General features: G+C 32.1%; 2 protein-coding genes and 1 non-coding gene across 3 annotated transcripts; 1 reads left to right on the top strand and 2 right to left on the bottom strand.

Annotated features, from left to right (window-relative positions):
- Window positions 1–4,275: 4,275 nt before the first annotated feature.
- Window positions 4,276–4,349, bottom strand: TRNAN-GUU. Its single transcript has one exon. It is a non-coding gene; the product is annotated as a tRNA-Asn (tRNA).
- A 2,164-nt stretch (window positions 4,350–6,513) lies between these two features.
- On the bottom strand, window positions 6,514–7,897 carry LOC120126681. Its single transcript, XM_039144800.1, has 3 exons — window positions 7,762–7,897; window positions 7,535–7,623; window positions 6,514–6,902 (listed from the first exon to the last, which is right to left on the bottom strand). Exons 1-3 carry the CDS (start codon window positions 7,786–7,788, stop codon window positions 6,755–6,757), a joined length of 264 nt encoding a protein of 87 aa, XP_039000731.1. The 5' UTR covers window positions 7,789–7,897; the 3' UTR covers window positions 6,514–6,754.
- A 6,650-nt stretch (window positions 7,898–14,547) lies between these two features.
- Window positions 14,548–16,497, top strand: LOC120126653 (L-type lectin-domain containing receptor kinase IX.1-like). Its single transcript, XM_039144786.1, has one exon. The coding sequence runs from the start codon at window positions 14,563–14,565 to the stop codon at window positions 16,495–16,497; it is 1,935 nt and encodes a 644-aa protein (XP_039000717.1). The 5' UTR covers window positions 14,548–14,562.

Here is a 16,497-nt window from a genome sequence, read left to right as displayed (position 1 = left end):
TAAATTTGGATTCTTTCCTGTTTTTGACTCCATTGTAGCTGTGTTTTCATTCAGTTTTCTAACAATTCGTTATTGGGATGAACATCAAGGTTAAAGAGATTTTCCTATTCAGATGAGGCAGTGCTTCGGAACTCAATCCATTTAGTGAAAAATCCAAACCACAGCAAGTAAACTTTTATCGCCTCCACAATCCGAAAAAAATAATAATAAATGCAGATGCTGACACATGCATAGTATTAAAATTTAAAATTATGTAAAATATTTTTTTTCATGTGGATAATAACAAACTATATGTTTCATTATTTTTAATATATATTTATATGATTTTTTAAAAATGTTTTTTTAAGGTGTCAAGTATGCATGGGTTAGTTCAGACGTAAGAATAACCAACAGAAAAAAGCATGACAACCAGAACCCAAAGAACTTAGCATATATCGGCAAATAGTTCAGACATGTATATAGAAATATCATCCTCAAAGTTCTATGAAAAACAAAGAAAGAGGAGCGTATCAGTATTGAATACACGCTTGTATACACTTGCACTAAGAGTTCATATCCATTCACAGCTAAAGTTTACAAATTACGTTGATTTTGAACGAATTTAATGATTAAAGGAAGTGTTGTTTTTTCTTAAGATTTTGGATTTAAATTACATTAATATAAAAACTGTTGAAGTGTTGTAAAAGGAATGACAATATGTTACCATCGTTTCCTTTACTCTCTGATAGACGAACATTTACGGATCTTACACGGTTTCACCCCTAGACGATTGCCACCAAATTTGCAGGGCTCCATTTGCGCCTTTCCATTTTTTACTGACCTCCTTTTGACAAGCGAAGCTGCACTGGTATCCATATTCAGCGCGCATCCTCCCGGGATGGACTCAGGAACGAGTAGTATAATTATCTCTGAAAATTTAAAATTATTGTTTTTTATATATTTTTTATTTATACTTTATCTTCATCCCTAAAATTTTAGAAGTTCATACAATACTAATCATTTATAAAAAGTAATTACTAAAAATAAAATATTTCAAAATAATTAAATATTTATTGGCTTGTAAGAACTAAGTAAAGGTGTTAGACTCGCATACATAATAACTGAGCTCAGCCTCTATATAATACTTTTATTTTATTCAACTTTTAATAGTCTAAGAATATGAAATGGTTTAATTCATAATTTTTATATTCAACTAAGGTAAAAATATAGTAATGACTAAAATTTAACTTTTAACTTGTTTCAAGTTTCAAAAATATTTTAAATTATTTAATTGAAAATAATAATATCTACCTTGATTTTATTAATTATTTTTTTTCTATTTTTAGTCAACCATACTCTTATAAATTTAGGGATGGGCATGGGTCGGGTCGGGTCGGGTCAGATTTTTGGTCCACTCGACCCAAACCGAGAACAATGACTCCTCCACTCGAAATCTGGCCCGACCAACATAATATATACCCTCCACCCGACCCGAACTCGACCGACCTGACTTTTTGAAATAAAATCCGAACCCGACCCGACTCAACCCAACCCGAAATAATAAACAAATTATTTTTATTTAATAAAAACAATGATTTAATTGAAAAAAAATACTATATAGAGGGGTATTATTGTAATTATTCATAAATATATAAGGTAAAATTATATTTTTTCGGGTCATGTCGGGTATTTTTCACCCTAAAACTTACCCGAACACCACCTTTAAAAAGACCTAACCCGAACTCGATTTTTTTAAAAACCCGACTCGACCGGGTCGGGTCTGGTTCAAGTCCCATGCCCATTCTTATATAAATTCCATGTTTCTTTTTCATTCTATATATATATATATATATATATATATATATATATATATATATATATATATATATGCCGCTTGTTCTCTCTATCATTTTTGAGTTTATTGAGTTGAGAATTATTTTTATTTTTAAGTCTTGTTTTATAACAAAATAACTTGTTGAATCTTAAACATATTTTATACGATAAAATATAAATAAAAAATGAGAACGAATGCATGTATTAAACTAGGTTGGTTTTGGATCTTATTTGGTTCAACCCAATAATTTCCTTAGAAGAATAAACCTCATCGGAACTACAAGTTCTAAATGCAACTCTAACATCATCTTAGTCTCTCATGGCATATGAAACTACATTTCCTTTTGCATAAACAATGATAATTGTTAAAATTAGGTGGGACGATAAACTTTTTTAAAATATGGATTAGTATGGGTGAGAGAAGGGGGTGTTGTGTCTATTTGTAAGGGTTTTGCAGTAATTTAGTGGGCCTTTATGTTTATGGATTAGTATTGTTTACATAAACTCATTTTTGTTTTTTTTTCTCAATATCAATGTTAGTTATTTTGTCAATTTATAAAAAAATTAAAAACAATAAAATATAAAAATATTTAATTATTAATAATGGAAAATTATAAATCAAAATAAAAAATTTGAAAAAATATAAATACAATATATTAGTTTTCTTTAATTAAGTTGATTTAATAAAAATAAAACGTTAAAAGAATAAAAGAGGTAAAAATATAATTTAAAGGTTAAAATTATTTTTTAATAAAAATTAAAGATAAAAATTTCATCAAAATCTTTTTAAAAAAATGTCTAATCAATTATAACTTGTCTAAGAAGTATAAATACATCATGCATCTAAATTTTAAAAATATATTATAATCTATGATAATTAAATTAATACCAAATCGGTAGAGATAAATATTAGGTTTATTGAGTTTGCAAATGTAGTCAATTTGAATCCAAATACAAAGAAAATTTATGGGTGTAATATGTTATTAATGATGTTTTGCTTTGGTGAATTGTTAATTAGGCAACGTCGGTGTGTATAGAAAGTTAATAGCGAAATTACAATTTATTGATGCATTCTTTGAATTATGGGTAAAAGATGTAAAGAAAATCAATACTTTGATTTATAGATTTACTTTCATAATAGGATTGGCTTTCTTTTAATATTTGTGGGATGTTAGTTTCTTTTTACGGTCTAATACATGATATATATATATTGAGTAGAGAGATATTATATTTTCAAGATAGATGTCAATATTTAAATTTATATAAGATAAAATAATTTGATCACTCGATCAATTAATGGATCTCTAATTTTCTCTTTGAAATATATCAATTTTCTCGCTTTATCTCTTAGAAATATGCAAAATTAGGAGTGTATATGAACAAAGCGTTCGATGAACTATTCATATAACATTCGTTTATGTTTGTTCTTTAAGCTAAATAAACGAGTGTGAATAATTTTTTTATGTTCATTCGTATAACAAAGGTGTGTTAAATTCATTCATGTTCACGAACAAACTCATTTATGAGCTTGTTTATCAATTCGTCCATTTATTTCATGAACAAGCTCGTTTACCCGGTTGTCATTTTCCTTTTATTTATTTTTTTACATTTTAAATATTGGGGAAGGTAGAGACTATATTGAACAAATGATAAAAGTTGAAATCTATATTGTAGATTCTAAGGAGTTTAAGCACTAGTTGTGTAATTATTTTAAAAATCTCTATCTTCAACTTGCACAGAGAGCTGGAATAGCTCAGTTGGTTAGAGCGTGTGGCTGTTAACCACAAGGTCGGTTCTAGCGTTTGGTTCAATTTGTTTTTATTGTTTCCCTTCACACAACTCCACAGCCCAACCCAATATCCAACGTATGGGTTAAGCCGAATGGTGTTCCAGATTTCTAAATAATTTAGGTTGAAGTCTATTACAAGTCCTTGTATAATATTTAAAATTTTGCATGAATTAAATTATTTTTTTCAAGAGGGTCCAATTTGTTCAATTTCAAAACTGACAACGTCTTAAAATATGTTTAAATAAAAATATTTAAGTCAATCCACAATAACATTAATATTTTGGACAGAAGAATTTATATTTTTTTAAATGTATAGGGATTAAAATAAACTTTTTATCTAATATAGAGACTTGTATTGAATTTTAACCAAATAATTTATAATATGAGTACAAATATTATAGATAAAACAATAGTAAATGATATATAACATAAAATAATTTTTTTTTAAAAATAAAAAATATTTTTTTATAAAAATATAAATATTCTTTTTGATTAAGAAATAATTGATAATGAAATGTAATAGTAAAATTTTCAAATGTAAAGTAAATAATAAAATACGGTTTCCTTGTTTTAGGGATGGTTTAGGCTCCAATCTAGAAATCAGGCACCCCGTTGGATTGTTGGGTTGGGCTGTGGAGTTGTGTGAAAAAACAATAAAATAGAAAAAAAAAATACGCTAGAAGGAGGGCTTGAACCTCCGACCTTGTGGTTAACAGCCACACGCTCTAACCAACTGAGCTATTCCAGCCATATTTTCAGTCAAGATTTAAATATATATAGTTTCATAAAAATAACCTGGTAAGGTCGTCCATTTTTTAGGAAAGCCATCATCTTTCTCAAGTTGTGTATGACTCACCATCATTTTTTTAGTTCTGAAAAATCATACAATTTGTCCATTACTATTGCGAATTATTTCCATATATGAAATATTTTAAATTTGTTTTTAATAATTTATTTTAAGATAAACTACATCAATAATGTCCAAATCATTTTTTATTTAGGCCATCCAGTCATTGTTTAACAAAATTGTCACTCTTCTATTCTAATTACCCGTCGTTAAAAAGTTAGCGATAACATAATTTTTTTTTATATTTCTATATCGTTTTCTCTTTTCGTGTTAGTAAAATAAGTATTAATTTTTTATAATTTTATTCGACCAATTGAATGGTGAATCAAATTTGAAACCCCTGAGTTCTAGCATTTAATCGTCAAATTAGACAAGAAACTTATTATAATTTCATCAAATCTTATATTTAAATTGCTCTAATAAAATCAAGGAAAATATTAGTTTTTTTTTTCTCTTATTCCCTTATTGTCAATACAAGTTTGAGTTCAGCCTTTTGATAGAGTGAGGGTATAAACATCAATGTGTTTTACTTTCAATCCTATCACATACAAACTCTCAAAATTATCTATATAGTTCACATTGATGTTAAACTGAAATTAAGAGGGTGTCCTAAGGTCGCTGTCTCCTTTGCTTTTACTGCAGAGTGGGGTTTATTATAGATTGTTTGCTTGCTTTCTTCTAATAATGGGAGGGTGATGTTTACTGTCGGGTTGTTGGGGTTCTGTTAATTGTATTTGTTTATACAGAGATGGTTGTTTTGAATGAATAATACGTCCTTTTTTCTACAAAAAATAAAATAAAATGATAGAGCCAGATAAAAATGAGCCCAAGGTGACAACTAGAATAATTGCGACTAAAATTTTCAAATATTTTATTGATAATTTGTTTTTGTCTCTTATAATTTTAAAAACTTGTCTCCTTAAAATTTTAAAAGTTTACCCTTTTATCATAAGATCTTCTGTCCATCCGTGAAGCCCGACACGACCAGCATTATGTAAACATATGATGAAAATAGTGAAAAGTAACAATACAATAAACAACAATCTAGATTACACATAAGCTGAAATTATACAAAAACAAAAGAGTATGAATGCGCACAAGAAAGATGTAGTTGTAACAAGAAATGCTACAGTTTATAAATGTTTAATCCAAAATACCTGCATATGGCTTATCTTCTCCAACAAATGGCACATCAAATAGCCTGTTTGAAGATTCATTTTCGGCTAAATCTGGTAAGCTGGAAATTTCATTTTCATTTGTCCTATTTAGTTAGAGATGCATCAGCGTGGACAACATGTTCAAATTCATTTAAGGAGACAACATTCTTATATGAAACTCCAGTGTTATCTGAGTTGGTAGTTTCATTGTTGCGGTCGTTGTTAATTACTGCATCTGCACTGTTGTGTAATTCACTATAATCAATTCGTGAAACCTCATTCTTTTGTCCTGTTTGTTAGTGTTATGAGTATGGTAGTCACCAAGTGCAGTTAGGCTGCTGTGTGCTACACTGGTATAGTTAGTTAGAGAATTAGTAATCAGTTGAGATTGTTAGGAGACTGTTAGAGATCTCAACACACTCAGTTAAAAGGACATGATTATTTGGCTTTTCCAGCTTTCTGTTACTTCTATCATCCCTCCACTATCAAAGAAGGTACAAATATATACACAACCACTGTTTAAGAGTGAACCTAACTCTACGCCATTACCGGCCGAACTACCATCAATTTAACCACATCTGATGTTCCTTTTCAGTTCTACTCGACTAATGCTAGATTACGACATGCTTGGGCAATATTGAACATAATCAAAATAATAATTTTCAATTATTTTGAAATTTTTACAATAAGAATTAATTACCAATGTACAAAAAATCTTAAATTCAATTACAATAACATACAAAAACAAACCAATAACCAGATTCGATTATCAGAACATGTCTGAACATTTAAACATTTTTACCTCTTCAAAATCCAACTGTTTTAACATTATATCCAATTGGCCACTTACACCATCCAAGTAACAGTTCATATAACAATAACTCAATGCAAAGCATAGCTAATCAGAATATTTCCAATAAAAAAATTACATTATTGCAAATAAAAGTCATTCATATAGGCTAAAACAGTATAAGTTTGACAAATCCACAAGATCTTTTATTGTCTTTAAAAACACGCCTTAACTAAATGTAAAACCAACACAAACTTGCATTACAGTCGGCACATGAAAAGGGGTCCATTTATTATTGGTTGAATATTACTTAATTTTTCACCCTTTGTTTTTAGTTTCAGCATGAACCAAGTGAAGCCTCACTTTGGGTCGGTGAAGAAGCTGTTGATTGCGGGCATGATTTCAGGTGCCTTGTTGCGGACGTATTTCCTTAAGAAATGTTCAGTATATTTTTCTCCCTCAGCAAAGTTCTCCAAAACCCCAGCAGCCCTGTTCTCCTTGGTTACCCTGAAAAAGAACATATTTTCAACTCTTCAATTGATTCTTACAATCTTCATTAAGTACCAAATAAGACTTGATGATTTGTCTATGTAACTTTCTGTTATTTATTCAATTATTAAAAAAATAAAAGGGCAAACAACATCTATTTTTCTACTCATTTGGGTTGACCCAGACATGGAACAGTAGCAAGGGCGACCTGGACGTGCACTATATTAGTTTATGGCTCGGATTTGCCTGCTAACTTGCAAATTCCAGATAACCAGATTGACCAGTTGAATGTTACATATTTTTCCAGCATTTCAAAATTTTTATTAGTATTCTTGAGAACACGAATTCGAATATTTAGATTTGGATTTCATATGTTACAAGTATCAGAACGGAATGCATAATATTGTTTATAAATTAATTGAGACTCCATGAAATTATATAATTCGAAGGCATAAAAACATAAATCTCAAATTCACGACTAGATAAGTATCTAACAAATATTCATATATATAAAAAGAATGACAAATATATAGTTCTGAAAAATAAAAGCAAATCCCTATAAAAATTAAAAAGAGAAGGCTAGCATATATATATATATATATATATAATCATAAATATTTCAAAATATGAAGAGAAAGAGGGAGAGAGACCTGACTTCAGGGTTGATGCAGATATTACGCACCAACTGAAAACCGCAGATCCCCACAGCAACACCAACGGCCGCGAACAGCGGATACACCTGCAAAGAACCCCCAAACCACCGTTTATTTAGCCTTTTCTTCTCGTTAATTCATCAGATCTGGAAATTTACTACAATCTAAAAAAAGAAAAAGGAGAAAAATAGCGACTGATATCAACGCTATGGATTTGAGCTTACCTCAGGCCTCAACCATCGGTTCGCCATTGAGCGCACAGCAGGTAGCAAAATCAAAGCGATGGATAAGCCGAAGAGAAGACTGAGGGAGAGAAAGCGCTATGGAATGGAAGGAAAATGAGAAGAATTGACCTTTTTTTTAAAAAAAAAATTCTATGGAAAGGCTCCATGAAACCTGAGCAGTTGGATAAGGCCCATGAAATCTAAGCAATTGGATAAAGTATAGGTTTTAAATTTTTGATCTGAACCATAAAAAATGGAGATAGCCCAGTAGTTTTCTTTGATAAAGTAACATTCTTCGGATAAAATAAAAAATAACATTTATTTATTAAATTTGACATTTCTAATTTTTTTTATTTATATTAACTCTTCAATTTCAAATTTATATAATATAATTTCATAACGTCGCAGACTGAAAAACTAAAAGAAATTATCAAATTTAATGACTAATTGAAATAAATAAATAAAAAATCTAACCATTGTAGGCTTGGGACATTCTTGATTCTTGAAGCCTAGACGGAGATGATAAAATAAATATCATTCTGTTTTTTTCTTTCTTTCTAATTACAATTGTATATTGAAAGATTCTTTGTATTTGTATAATTTTTTATACTAAAAAATTTGGGAAGATAGATGAATATCTGACTACTAATTTATAACTGGATTTTATATTTGTATACAATTTGATATTTAAATAATTTGTGATGAGTGAAATTGTTTTTAATTAAAAGAATCACTTATATAAAGTTTATTGACAGTTTTCTTAGCTGTATAAAACTGTAAATAATGTATTTATAAATTTGATTAGTTTCTTAAACACTGGGTTATTAAACTATATTACTAATATAATATATTTAAAATAATATAGAAAATTAATTCTCAAATTGATATCTATTTCCAACACATAAGATGAATGTGTCCCTACGTGCAACATCTTTTGAAATATTCTTTTTCTTAAAAATATCTTTATTTACATGATAGGTCATCTAGGTTGTATCTCCAATACTATCGTCATTTAAGTAAAATATCTTCCTTAATGAAGAACCTTTCAGGAGACGTTATCATATAGGCATGTCTTCATCTTATAACACAAAAGTAAATGTTATTTTCAAAAATAAATTTTAAAATATTATTTTAATAAGAAATAAAAAATAATTTAATAATTTAACTGGATTGTTTTATGAAAAAATAACTTCAGTGACAAAAAATGTCTTATAATATACGATTTTAACCAACTTTTTTTGGATTTGCCAAAATGACCAACTAAATCGCAATGCGATCGATAATTAGCAACGTGATCTCCGATATCGCAAATCAGTTTCCAGATTCGCAACGCGAACTTCGACTATCGCATTGCGATTTACATATTCGCATTGAGATAGTCGAAGTTCGCGTTGCGATTTTCCAAATTCGTTACGATAGTCGAAGTTCGCTTTGCGATTTATTCTAAATTCGTTGCGATAGTCCAAGTTCGCGTTGCGCGATTTATTCCAAATTCGTTGCGATAGTCGAAGTTCGCGTTGCGATTTATTCCAAATTCGTTGCGATAGTCCAAAATCGCAACGACTGATGGTATTGCATTTGTTTCTTAAGAATTTTCTCTAAAAATATAGTATTCGCGCGGACGTGTCGAAGACACGTATTACCACGACCATGACCCGAGACGACCACGACCACGACCCGAGACGACCACGACCCGAGACGAGACGAGACGACGGCGGCGGCGACGCGCGAGAGTTCCCCTTGTTCTCTATCACTCAACAAGGAAGTGAGAAAACCAAACCTTAAATACCATTCCCAATAGTGTTTCCAATACTATGTGAGATTGAGCATTACCAATACTTGTTCTCAATACTATATGGGATTGAGCCTTAAACAGTGATATTATTTTTGAATGTTTTGCTTAAAATTGCAATAATCGCGATTGATTGTAGATTGACTTTTAATTATGACATATTTAATCGTATAATACTAATGCAATTGGTTACTGATTCAGTTGTTTTAAGGTGCATGATTGTTAATTGTTTCCTGAATAATCACATTATATTGGAAACAAGTGTTGGTAATGCTCAATCCCACATAGTATTGGAAACACTATTGAGAATTGTATTTAAGGCTTGGCTTTCTCACTTCCTTGTTGAGTGATAGAGAACAAAGGGGACTCTCGCGCGCCGCCGCCGCCGCCATCCGTCTCGTCTCGTCTCGTGGTCGTGGTCGTGGTCGTGGTCGTGGTAATACTTGTCTTCGACACGTCCGAATACTATCTTTTTAGAGAAAATTCTTAAGAAACAAATGCAATACCACCAGTCGTTGCGATTTTGGACTATCGCAATGAATTTGGAATAAATCGCAACGCGAACTTGGACTATCGCAACGAATTTTGAATAAATCGCAACGCGAACTTCGACTATCGTAACGAATTTGGAAAATCGCAACACGAACTTCGACTATCGCAACGAATTTAGAAAATCGCAATGCGAACTTCGACTATCGCAACGAATTTGAAAAATCGCAACGCGAACTTGGACAATCGCAATGCGAATATGTAAATCGCATTGCGATAGTCCAAGTTCGCGTTGCGAATCTGGAAACTGATTTGCGATACCGGAGATCGCGTTGCGAATTATCGATCGCATTGCGATTTAGTTGGTCATTTTGACAAATCTAAAAAAAAATAATTAAAATCATATATTATAAGATATTTTTGGTCACTAAAATTATTTTTCTCTTGTTTTATATGATTTTTGACGTAATGGGATAGGTGCTGAATTTCTAGGGAGTTTCGCCGCTCCTTTTCTGTCGTCATTATTTGTTGGCTTTTCAGACGTAGATATGGGCCACCGTATCTGCGTATGGCTATTTTCTAAAACATTCACTTTTTTAATTTCAGTAAACAGAAACGATAATTCTTTTAAAATATTTATTTGGTTCGAGTTTTTAGGAACTCGGCGTTCCTCTTTTATCTTGAGTTTATTTGCGTTAAATTACTTTGATTTTTATTATTTTATGATTAAGTCCTTGTTTCGTATTTCTTAACAATATTTTACTTGTGTTTTTAATTCGATCTTTTAATAATATATATACTTTTTGTAACATAGGTGAGGCAAAAGAAGAAGAAAAACTGAATTCTCACTACCCATTGTCCACAAACATCAACCTGTAAAAGGAGTAGGAGACTCTAAATTTGTAAAATGGTTCGCACACTCAGGGATGGAGTCAAGATTGAACTACGTGATGGGTAAATTATTTAACTTTGAAATAAATAGGAACTCTAAAATTGAACAAACCATAAAAATTAAAGGAGATATGATATAATTTCACTAATTTTAGGATGGAAGGATCTTAAAGAGTAATTAAACCAAAAAATTAGAAGTTAAAATTTCCTTTTTAAAACCAAGGTCCTAAAATATAGTTAAACCAATAAAAACAGTCTAACTCTTCGGTGCGTATCTCTACCACATTAAGGGTCTTTTTTATGAATCCCTCAAATCAAACCATCTTTCTTTCTAATAAAAACACGACGTCCCTCAAATTCGCCCTCTTGTGTTTCTCAAGACAAGTCTCCATCCTTCCATGGGGAATATTTCTTTCTTAGAGTGACATCTCATATCAACATCTTACTCATAACTTTTAGTTCATATATCAACTATTACAGATTAGAATTTAACCTCAAGATTGACAAGATCTTATACGATGAAGCTCGACTCAAACATCTAATTCAACCTATAAAACAAGATTGAAAATTGAAATATTCTCAAAGGCATTAAAAAGATAAAAAGCTTAAAAAGAGAGGAAGCAAAAATTCAAGAGAAAGACAAAGATAACTAGAGAAAGGATAACAAGAGAACTTTTAGAGGAAAAACATTGATTTATCAAGGAATTGATGAGGCATACGAGACAGAAAAACTCTATCTATAATTGAGATTTCTTACATCTAAAGGTTCATATTGAATTACATCAACAACCTAGATTAAAGATTATTTACAAGATATAATTTTAAGGAATCTCAAACTTTACATTATCTCTTATTCTTGTAGTCTAAATAATATTGGTAACTACAAAGTTACTGAGTCATTTACTAAGTCGATCAAGACTCTTTTAGACGAATCTTTTAATATTCTTCATGAATCGAATTAAATCTAATGATATAACAACTAAAAATGGGGATAAAGATTCGATCATTATTGGATCAATACACATAAGTAAATTTAAAAATATCCTTAATAATTTTTAGGATCTCGTAACGGTGAAGACAATAGTAAGATTTCCTTAATTACGTTGAATCAACAACCTTTTGTGTTGTCTCTGAACTCTGATTAATCTTTGAACTCCAAAGGTGCTACCTTTTCGAAACATGACCACAAATATAACTTAATTAGAATTAACGTAAATATCATTTATTTAAAACTTCTTTTAAAATAAATAATAATTTAAATTAGAATGAACTTAATTATCGTTTATTTAAAACTCTTTTAAAATAAATAATAATTTAAATCATATTCCTTATCTCATAAGTAATTTAAATTCAATTAAATCATAATTAAAGAATTATATAATATCATTTTCTATTCAATATTATTTCAGAATTAAATAAGGAAATAATAATAGATCTATAAGATATTCCATCATAAAATTTGTTCTATCAAACTTCATACTAATCGTATTCTATTATTATTCCTACAATAATAATCGATTAGAGATATCTAGAATAATTAATAATAATATTCAATAATATTAATATACAAAAGGATGCAAATTATGATAATAATAATTCAATAATTAAAATAGCATGTCCATATAATAGACCTATAACATTATTACTAGCAGTAATCAAGCTCAATCTGTTGAAAAAAACCTTTAAGACAACTATGTTCGCATGAGTCTCGAGCCCCAACTTGTTGTTCGTGATACTAGCTTGAAGTGTGTCAATACATTAAAATTGGAGGTGTTAATAGATAACGTTGAGTTGGATTCAGGCCAAACTTGCATAGTGTATTAAATTTCCAGACCAAATTAAAATTGTTTAATTAAAGTTCCAAATATATTGGGAGCACGCTGACCTTTGACTCAACTAAATTACCCGATGTACTGAACTCCATATATTAACAGAATATATAAATATAATATCACCAGCACAGCAGCACTGTACCAGTGATCTTAACTTGCTGCATTAATCCTTTGGTGCATAAACATCGACCACACCGAAACCAACACAGATGACAAAAAGCCGAATGATAAGCATCTCAAGATTCGTCAGGTTTTCAGGGTCAGAAATTTAGTTGGCCTGCATTTTATAAAATGTTAGCGTCCAACAATTGAAGATCCAGAGCAAGACGGCAATATCAGACTTTATTTAATCCTGAAGTGGGGCACTAATAATAACATCAAACCTTATTTATATTCTTTGTCCATGTCATTTCCCTTGGAGCTTCATTAGCTTTCCATTGTATTCTTTAATGCTTGCATCCCAATCTGCGTCGTAACAATGTCCAAACATAAGAAACCAAACCTAAGTCTGAACAAAATTCATCACCAAACATGCAGAAAAGAATTATAATAACATTTTCAATTCCCGGGTTGGAATAGATACGACCACGTATGAGATAAAACTTTAGAAATGATAGGTTGAGTCGGGTTTGGATAGGAAACGTTTAACTTTAGTCTTTAGAGCAGTATGTCCAAATTACTATTTATTAATTGAAAATTGTTTTAAGAATAAATTATATAAAATACTAGTGAACTTTAGGCGGTGAATCGTTTATATTATTGAATTTTTAATTTATTCAACCATAACGTTGAACTTTGGTTTTGACTTCAATTATACCATTAGATCATCAAAATTTTATGGCATAATGACGTTGATAGATCATTTTATCACTGTGATGACGTGGACAAAACAATGTCGTTTTGACGGTGATTATCAATGTCTTAATTGACATCGTTTTAGGCACTTAACATGTTGGGGTGTATCAATTTTGTCATTAAACTTTTAAATAGTTTACTTTTTGTCACTGTACTTTTCCGGTCGTCGTCGGCAGTCAATCACCGCTCATTTTTTGCGACAAAATTGATATCAAAACATTCATATTTTACTCGTATTTCTTCTCCTGTGGTTGTTTTTCACGAAAATCCATTCAAAATCGATAATAATCCATTTAAATGTTCAACGTACTAATATTTCAATCTCTTCCAATGTGGCTAATTTTGAGGTATATAGTTTGCCTTCTCGAAATAATGCTTCTCTCCATTCGAAATTTCAAACGAACAGCCAAAATCTCTCAAATTTAAAAAAATCCCAGAACCCTTAAAAATTGAAGGTTTTTTTTATTTATTTCGAAATAGGGTGGCATTTGATCTCTTGCTCAGGATGCAGGCCAATTGGTGCAGTTTAGTGAACCGTGCGTTTGTAAACACGAGCACCTGTTTAGGCAAAAGTGACCCCTTTTGGTGATATAAGCATCTTAAAAATTTAATAATATATGCCAAAGTTTGAACCAGAAGCGGTTCAGCAGAGGCATTGTTTGTTTAGCTGACCTTGTTAATTAATTAATCAAACCTATCAAATTAAAGTTGATGTAATAAAATATTTGAACTACTCTCATATAGACCTCGAAAACCATTGTCACTTTCATTGATCTCTTCCATGCCTATCTACAAACTACAATGGCTTTCTCCATCTCAGTTTCATCCCATCTTCCTGCAAAACAAAACCAGTCTCCTATTATGAAGTTCCTAGTTTCTTTTCTTTTGTTAATCGCTCATGTCGAGCCACTTTCGTTTAACTTCACCGATTTTAGTCCGAACATGGGAAGCATTCACTTTGAAGGCGATGCTTTCTCATCGCAAGATGTTCTACAACTCACCAAGAATGATGCTATTAACAATCTCACCGGTAGCGTTGGACGTGCCTCGTATAATCAACCGGTGCGCCTTTGGGATGCTAGTAATGGGAAGCTAACTGATTTCACCACCCGTTTCTCCTTCGTATTACAAGCTATCAATCTTAGTTTCTATGGTGATGGGATATCCTTCTTCATCGCACCTTTCGACTCCGAAATCCCTCCCGACTCCAGTGACGGATACCTCGCCTTGTTCGATCCTAACGAAAACTCTAACTCCTCCGGCAATAATGTTGTTGCAGTAGAGTTTGATAGTTTCCAAAACAAATGGGATCCGGATGATAATCATGTTGGCATCAACATCAACTCCATCGACTCAGTGAAAACCGTGACATGGAACAGTAGCATCAAGGATGGAAGAGTAGCAAATGCATGGGTGAGTTACAACTCCACCACAAAAAATCTCAGTGTTTTTCTAACCTATGCTGCTGATCCAATCTACAGTGGGAATTCAAGTCTTTCATACACTGTTGATTTGAGGGATGTTTTGCCAGAATGGGTTAGAATAGGTTTCTCAGCATCTACTGGGCGTCAAGTTGAAATTCATAACATTCTTTCTTGGAGTTTCGAGTCAACCTTGGGAACAAGTAGGAAAAGGAAGAACTTGGGATTGATTGTTGGCTTGGGTGTTGGTTTTGGTATAGTGGCTTGTGTGTTAGGTTTGTTTATGATCATTATTTGTAGAGTAAGGGCGCAGTCGAAGGATAGTGAGGCCTTTGATGTCACCATTGATGATGAGTTTGAGAAAGGGACGGGGCCAAAGGGGTTCACCTATAATGAACTGTGTCGTGCAACGAATAGTTTTGCCGAGGAAGGGAAGCTCGGAGAAGGAGGATTCGGAGGAGTCTACAAAGGGTTATTAAGTGATTCCAACACTGAAGTGGCGGTAAAGAGGGTTTCGAGGGGATCAAAGCAGGGGAAAAAGGAGTATATATCAGAGGTGAAGATTATTAGCCGTTTGAGACATAGGAATTTGGTTCAACTTCTTGGTTGGTGCCATGAGAAAGGTGAACTCCTCCTTGTCTACGAGTTCCTGCCTAATGGAAGCCTTGATTCTCACCTTTTCGGTGGTAAAATCATGTTAACTTGGATCGTAAGATACAAAATCGCACTGGGTTTGGCCTCGGCCTTGTTGTATCTTCATGAAGAATGGGAACAATGTGTGGTTCATAGAGACATAAAGTCCAGCAATGTAATGTTGGATTCAAACTTCAACGCAAAGCTTGGAGATTTTGGTCTTGCAAGACTTGTAGACCATGACATGGGTTCGCAGACAACTGTTTTGGCCGGCACCATAGGCTACCTAGCCCCTGAATGTGTCACAACCGGAAAGGCTAGCAAGGAATCCGATGTCTATAGCTTCGGCATTGTGGCCCTCGAAATCGCATGCGGAAGAAAGCCGGTTGAACCAAGGGCGGAACCAAGCAAGGTAAGGCTGCTAGAATGGGTCTTTGACCTCTATGGAAAAGGCCAACTACTCGAAGCTGTTGACAAGAGACTAGGCAAAGTCTTCGATGAGCAGCAAATCGAATGTTTGATGATAACTGGGTTATGGTGTTGCCATCCCGATTACACTCACCGCCCTTCTATAAGACAAGTGATAAACGTCCTGAACTTTGAAGCTCCATTGCCTAGCTTGCCATCGAAGTTGCCAGTACCAATGTACTACGCGCCTCCGATGAGTCTCTGCAAGTTCACCTACACATCATCATCAACAGGTGTCACGGATTCAGAGAAATATCAAACTCAATGTTCATGCAGTAGCTGCTCCACTCAAACAAATTCAACAGCAGCAGCAGGTTCTGGAAAAGCTCCTTTAAGTTCTCATAACCCTAGGTAG

The sequence above is a fragment of the Hibiscus syriacus genome, unplaced genomic scaffold (assembly GCF_006381635.1).
Source record: "Hibiscus syriacus cultivar Baekdansim isolate YM2019G1 unplaced genomic scaffold, ASM638163v2 tig00110461_pilon, whole genome shotgun sequence".
In the NCBI taxonomy this organism is placed as follows: Eukaryota; Viridiplantae; Streptophyta; class Magnoliopsida; order Malvales; family Malvaceae; genus Hibiscus; species Hibiscus syriacus.
Note: the sequence above shows the minus strand (reverse complement) of the source record. Positions and strands in the feature narration are given on the sequence as shown.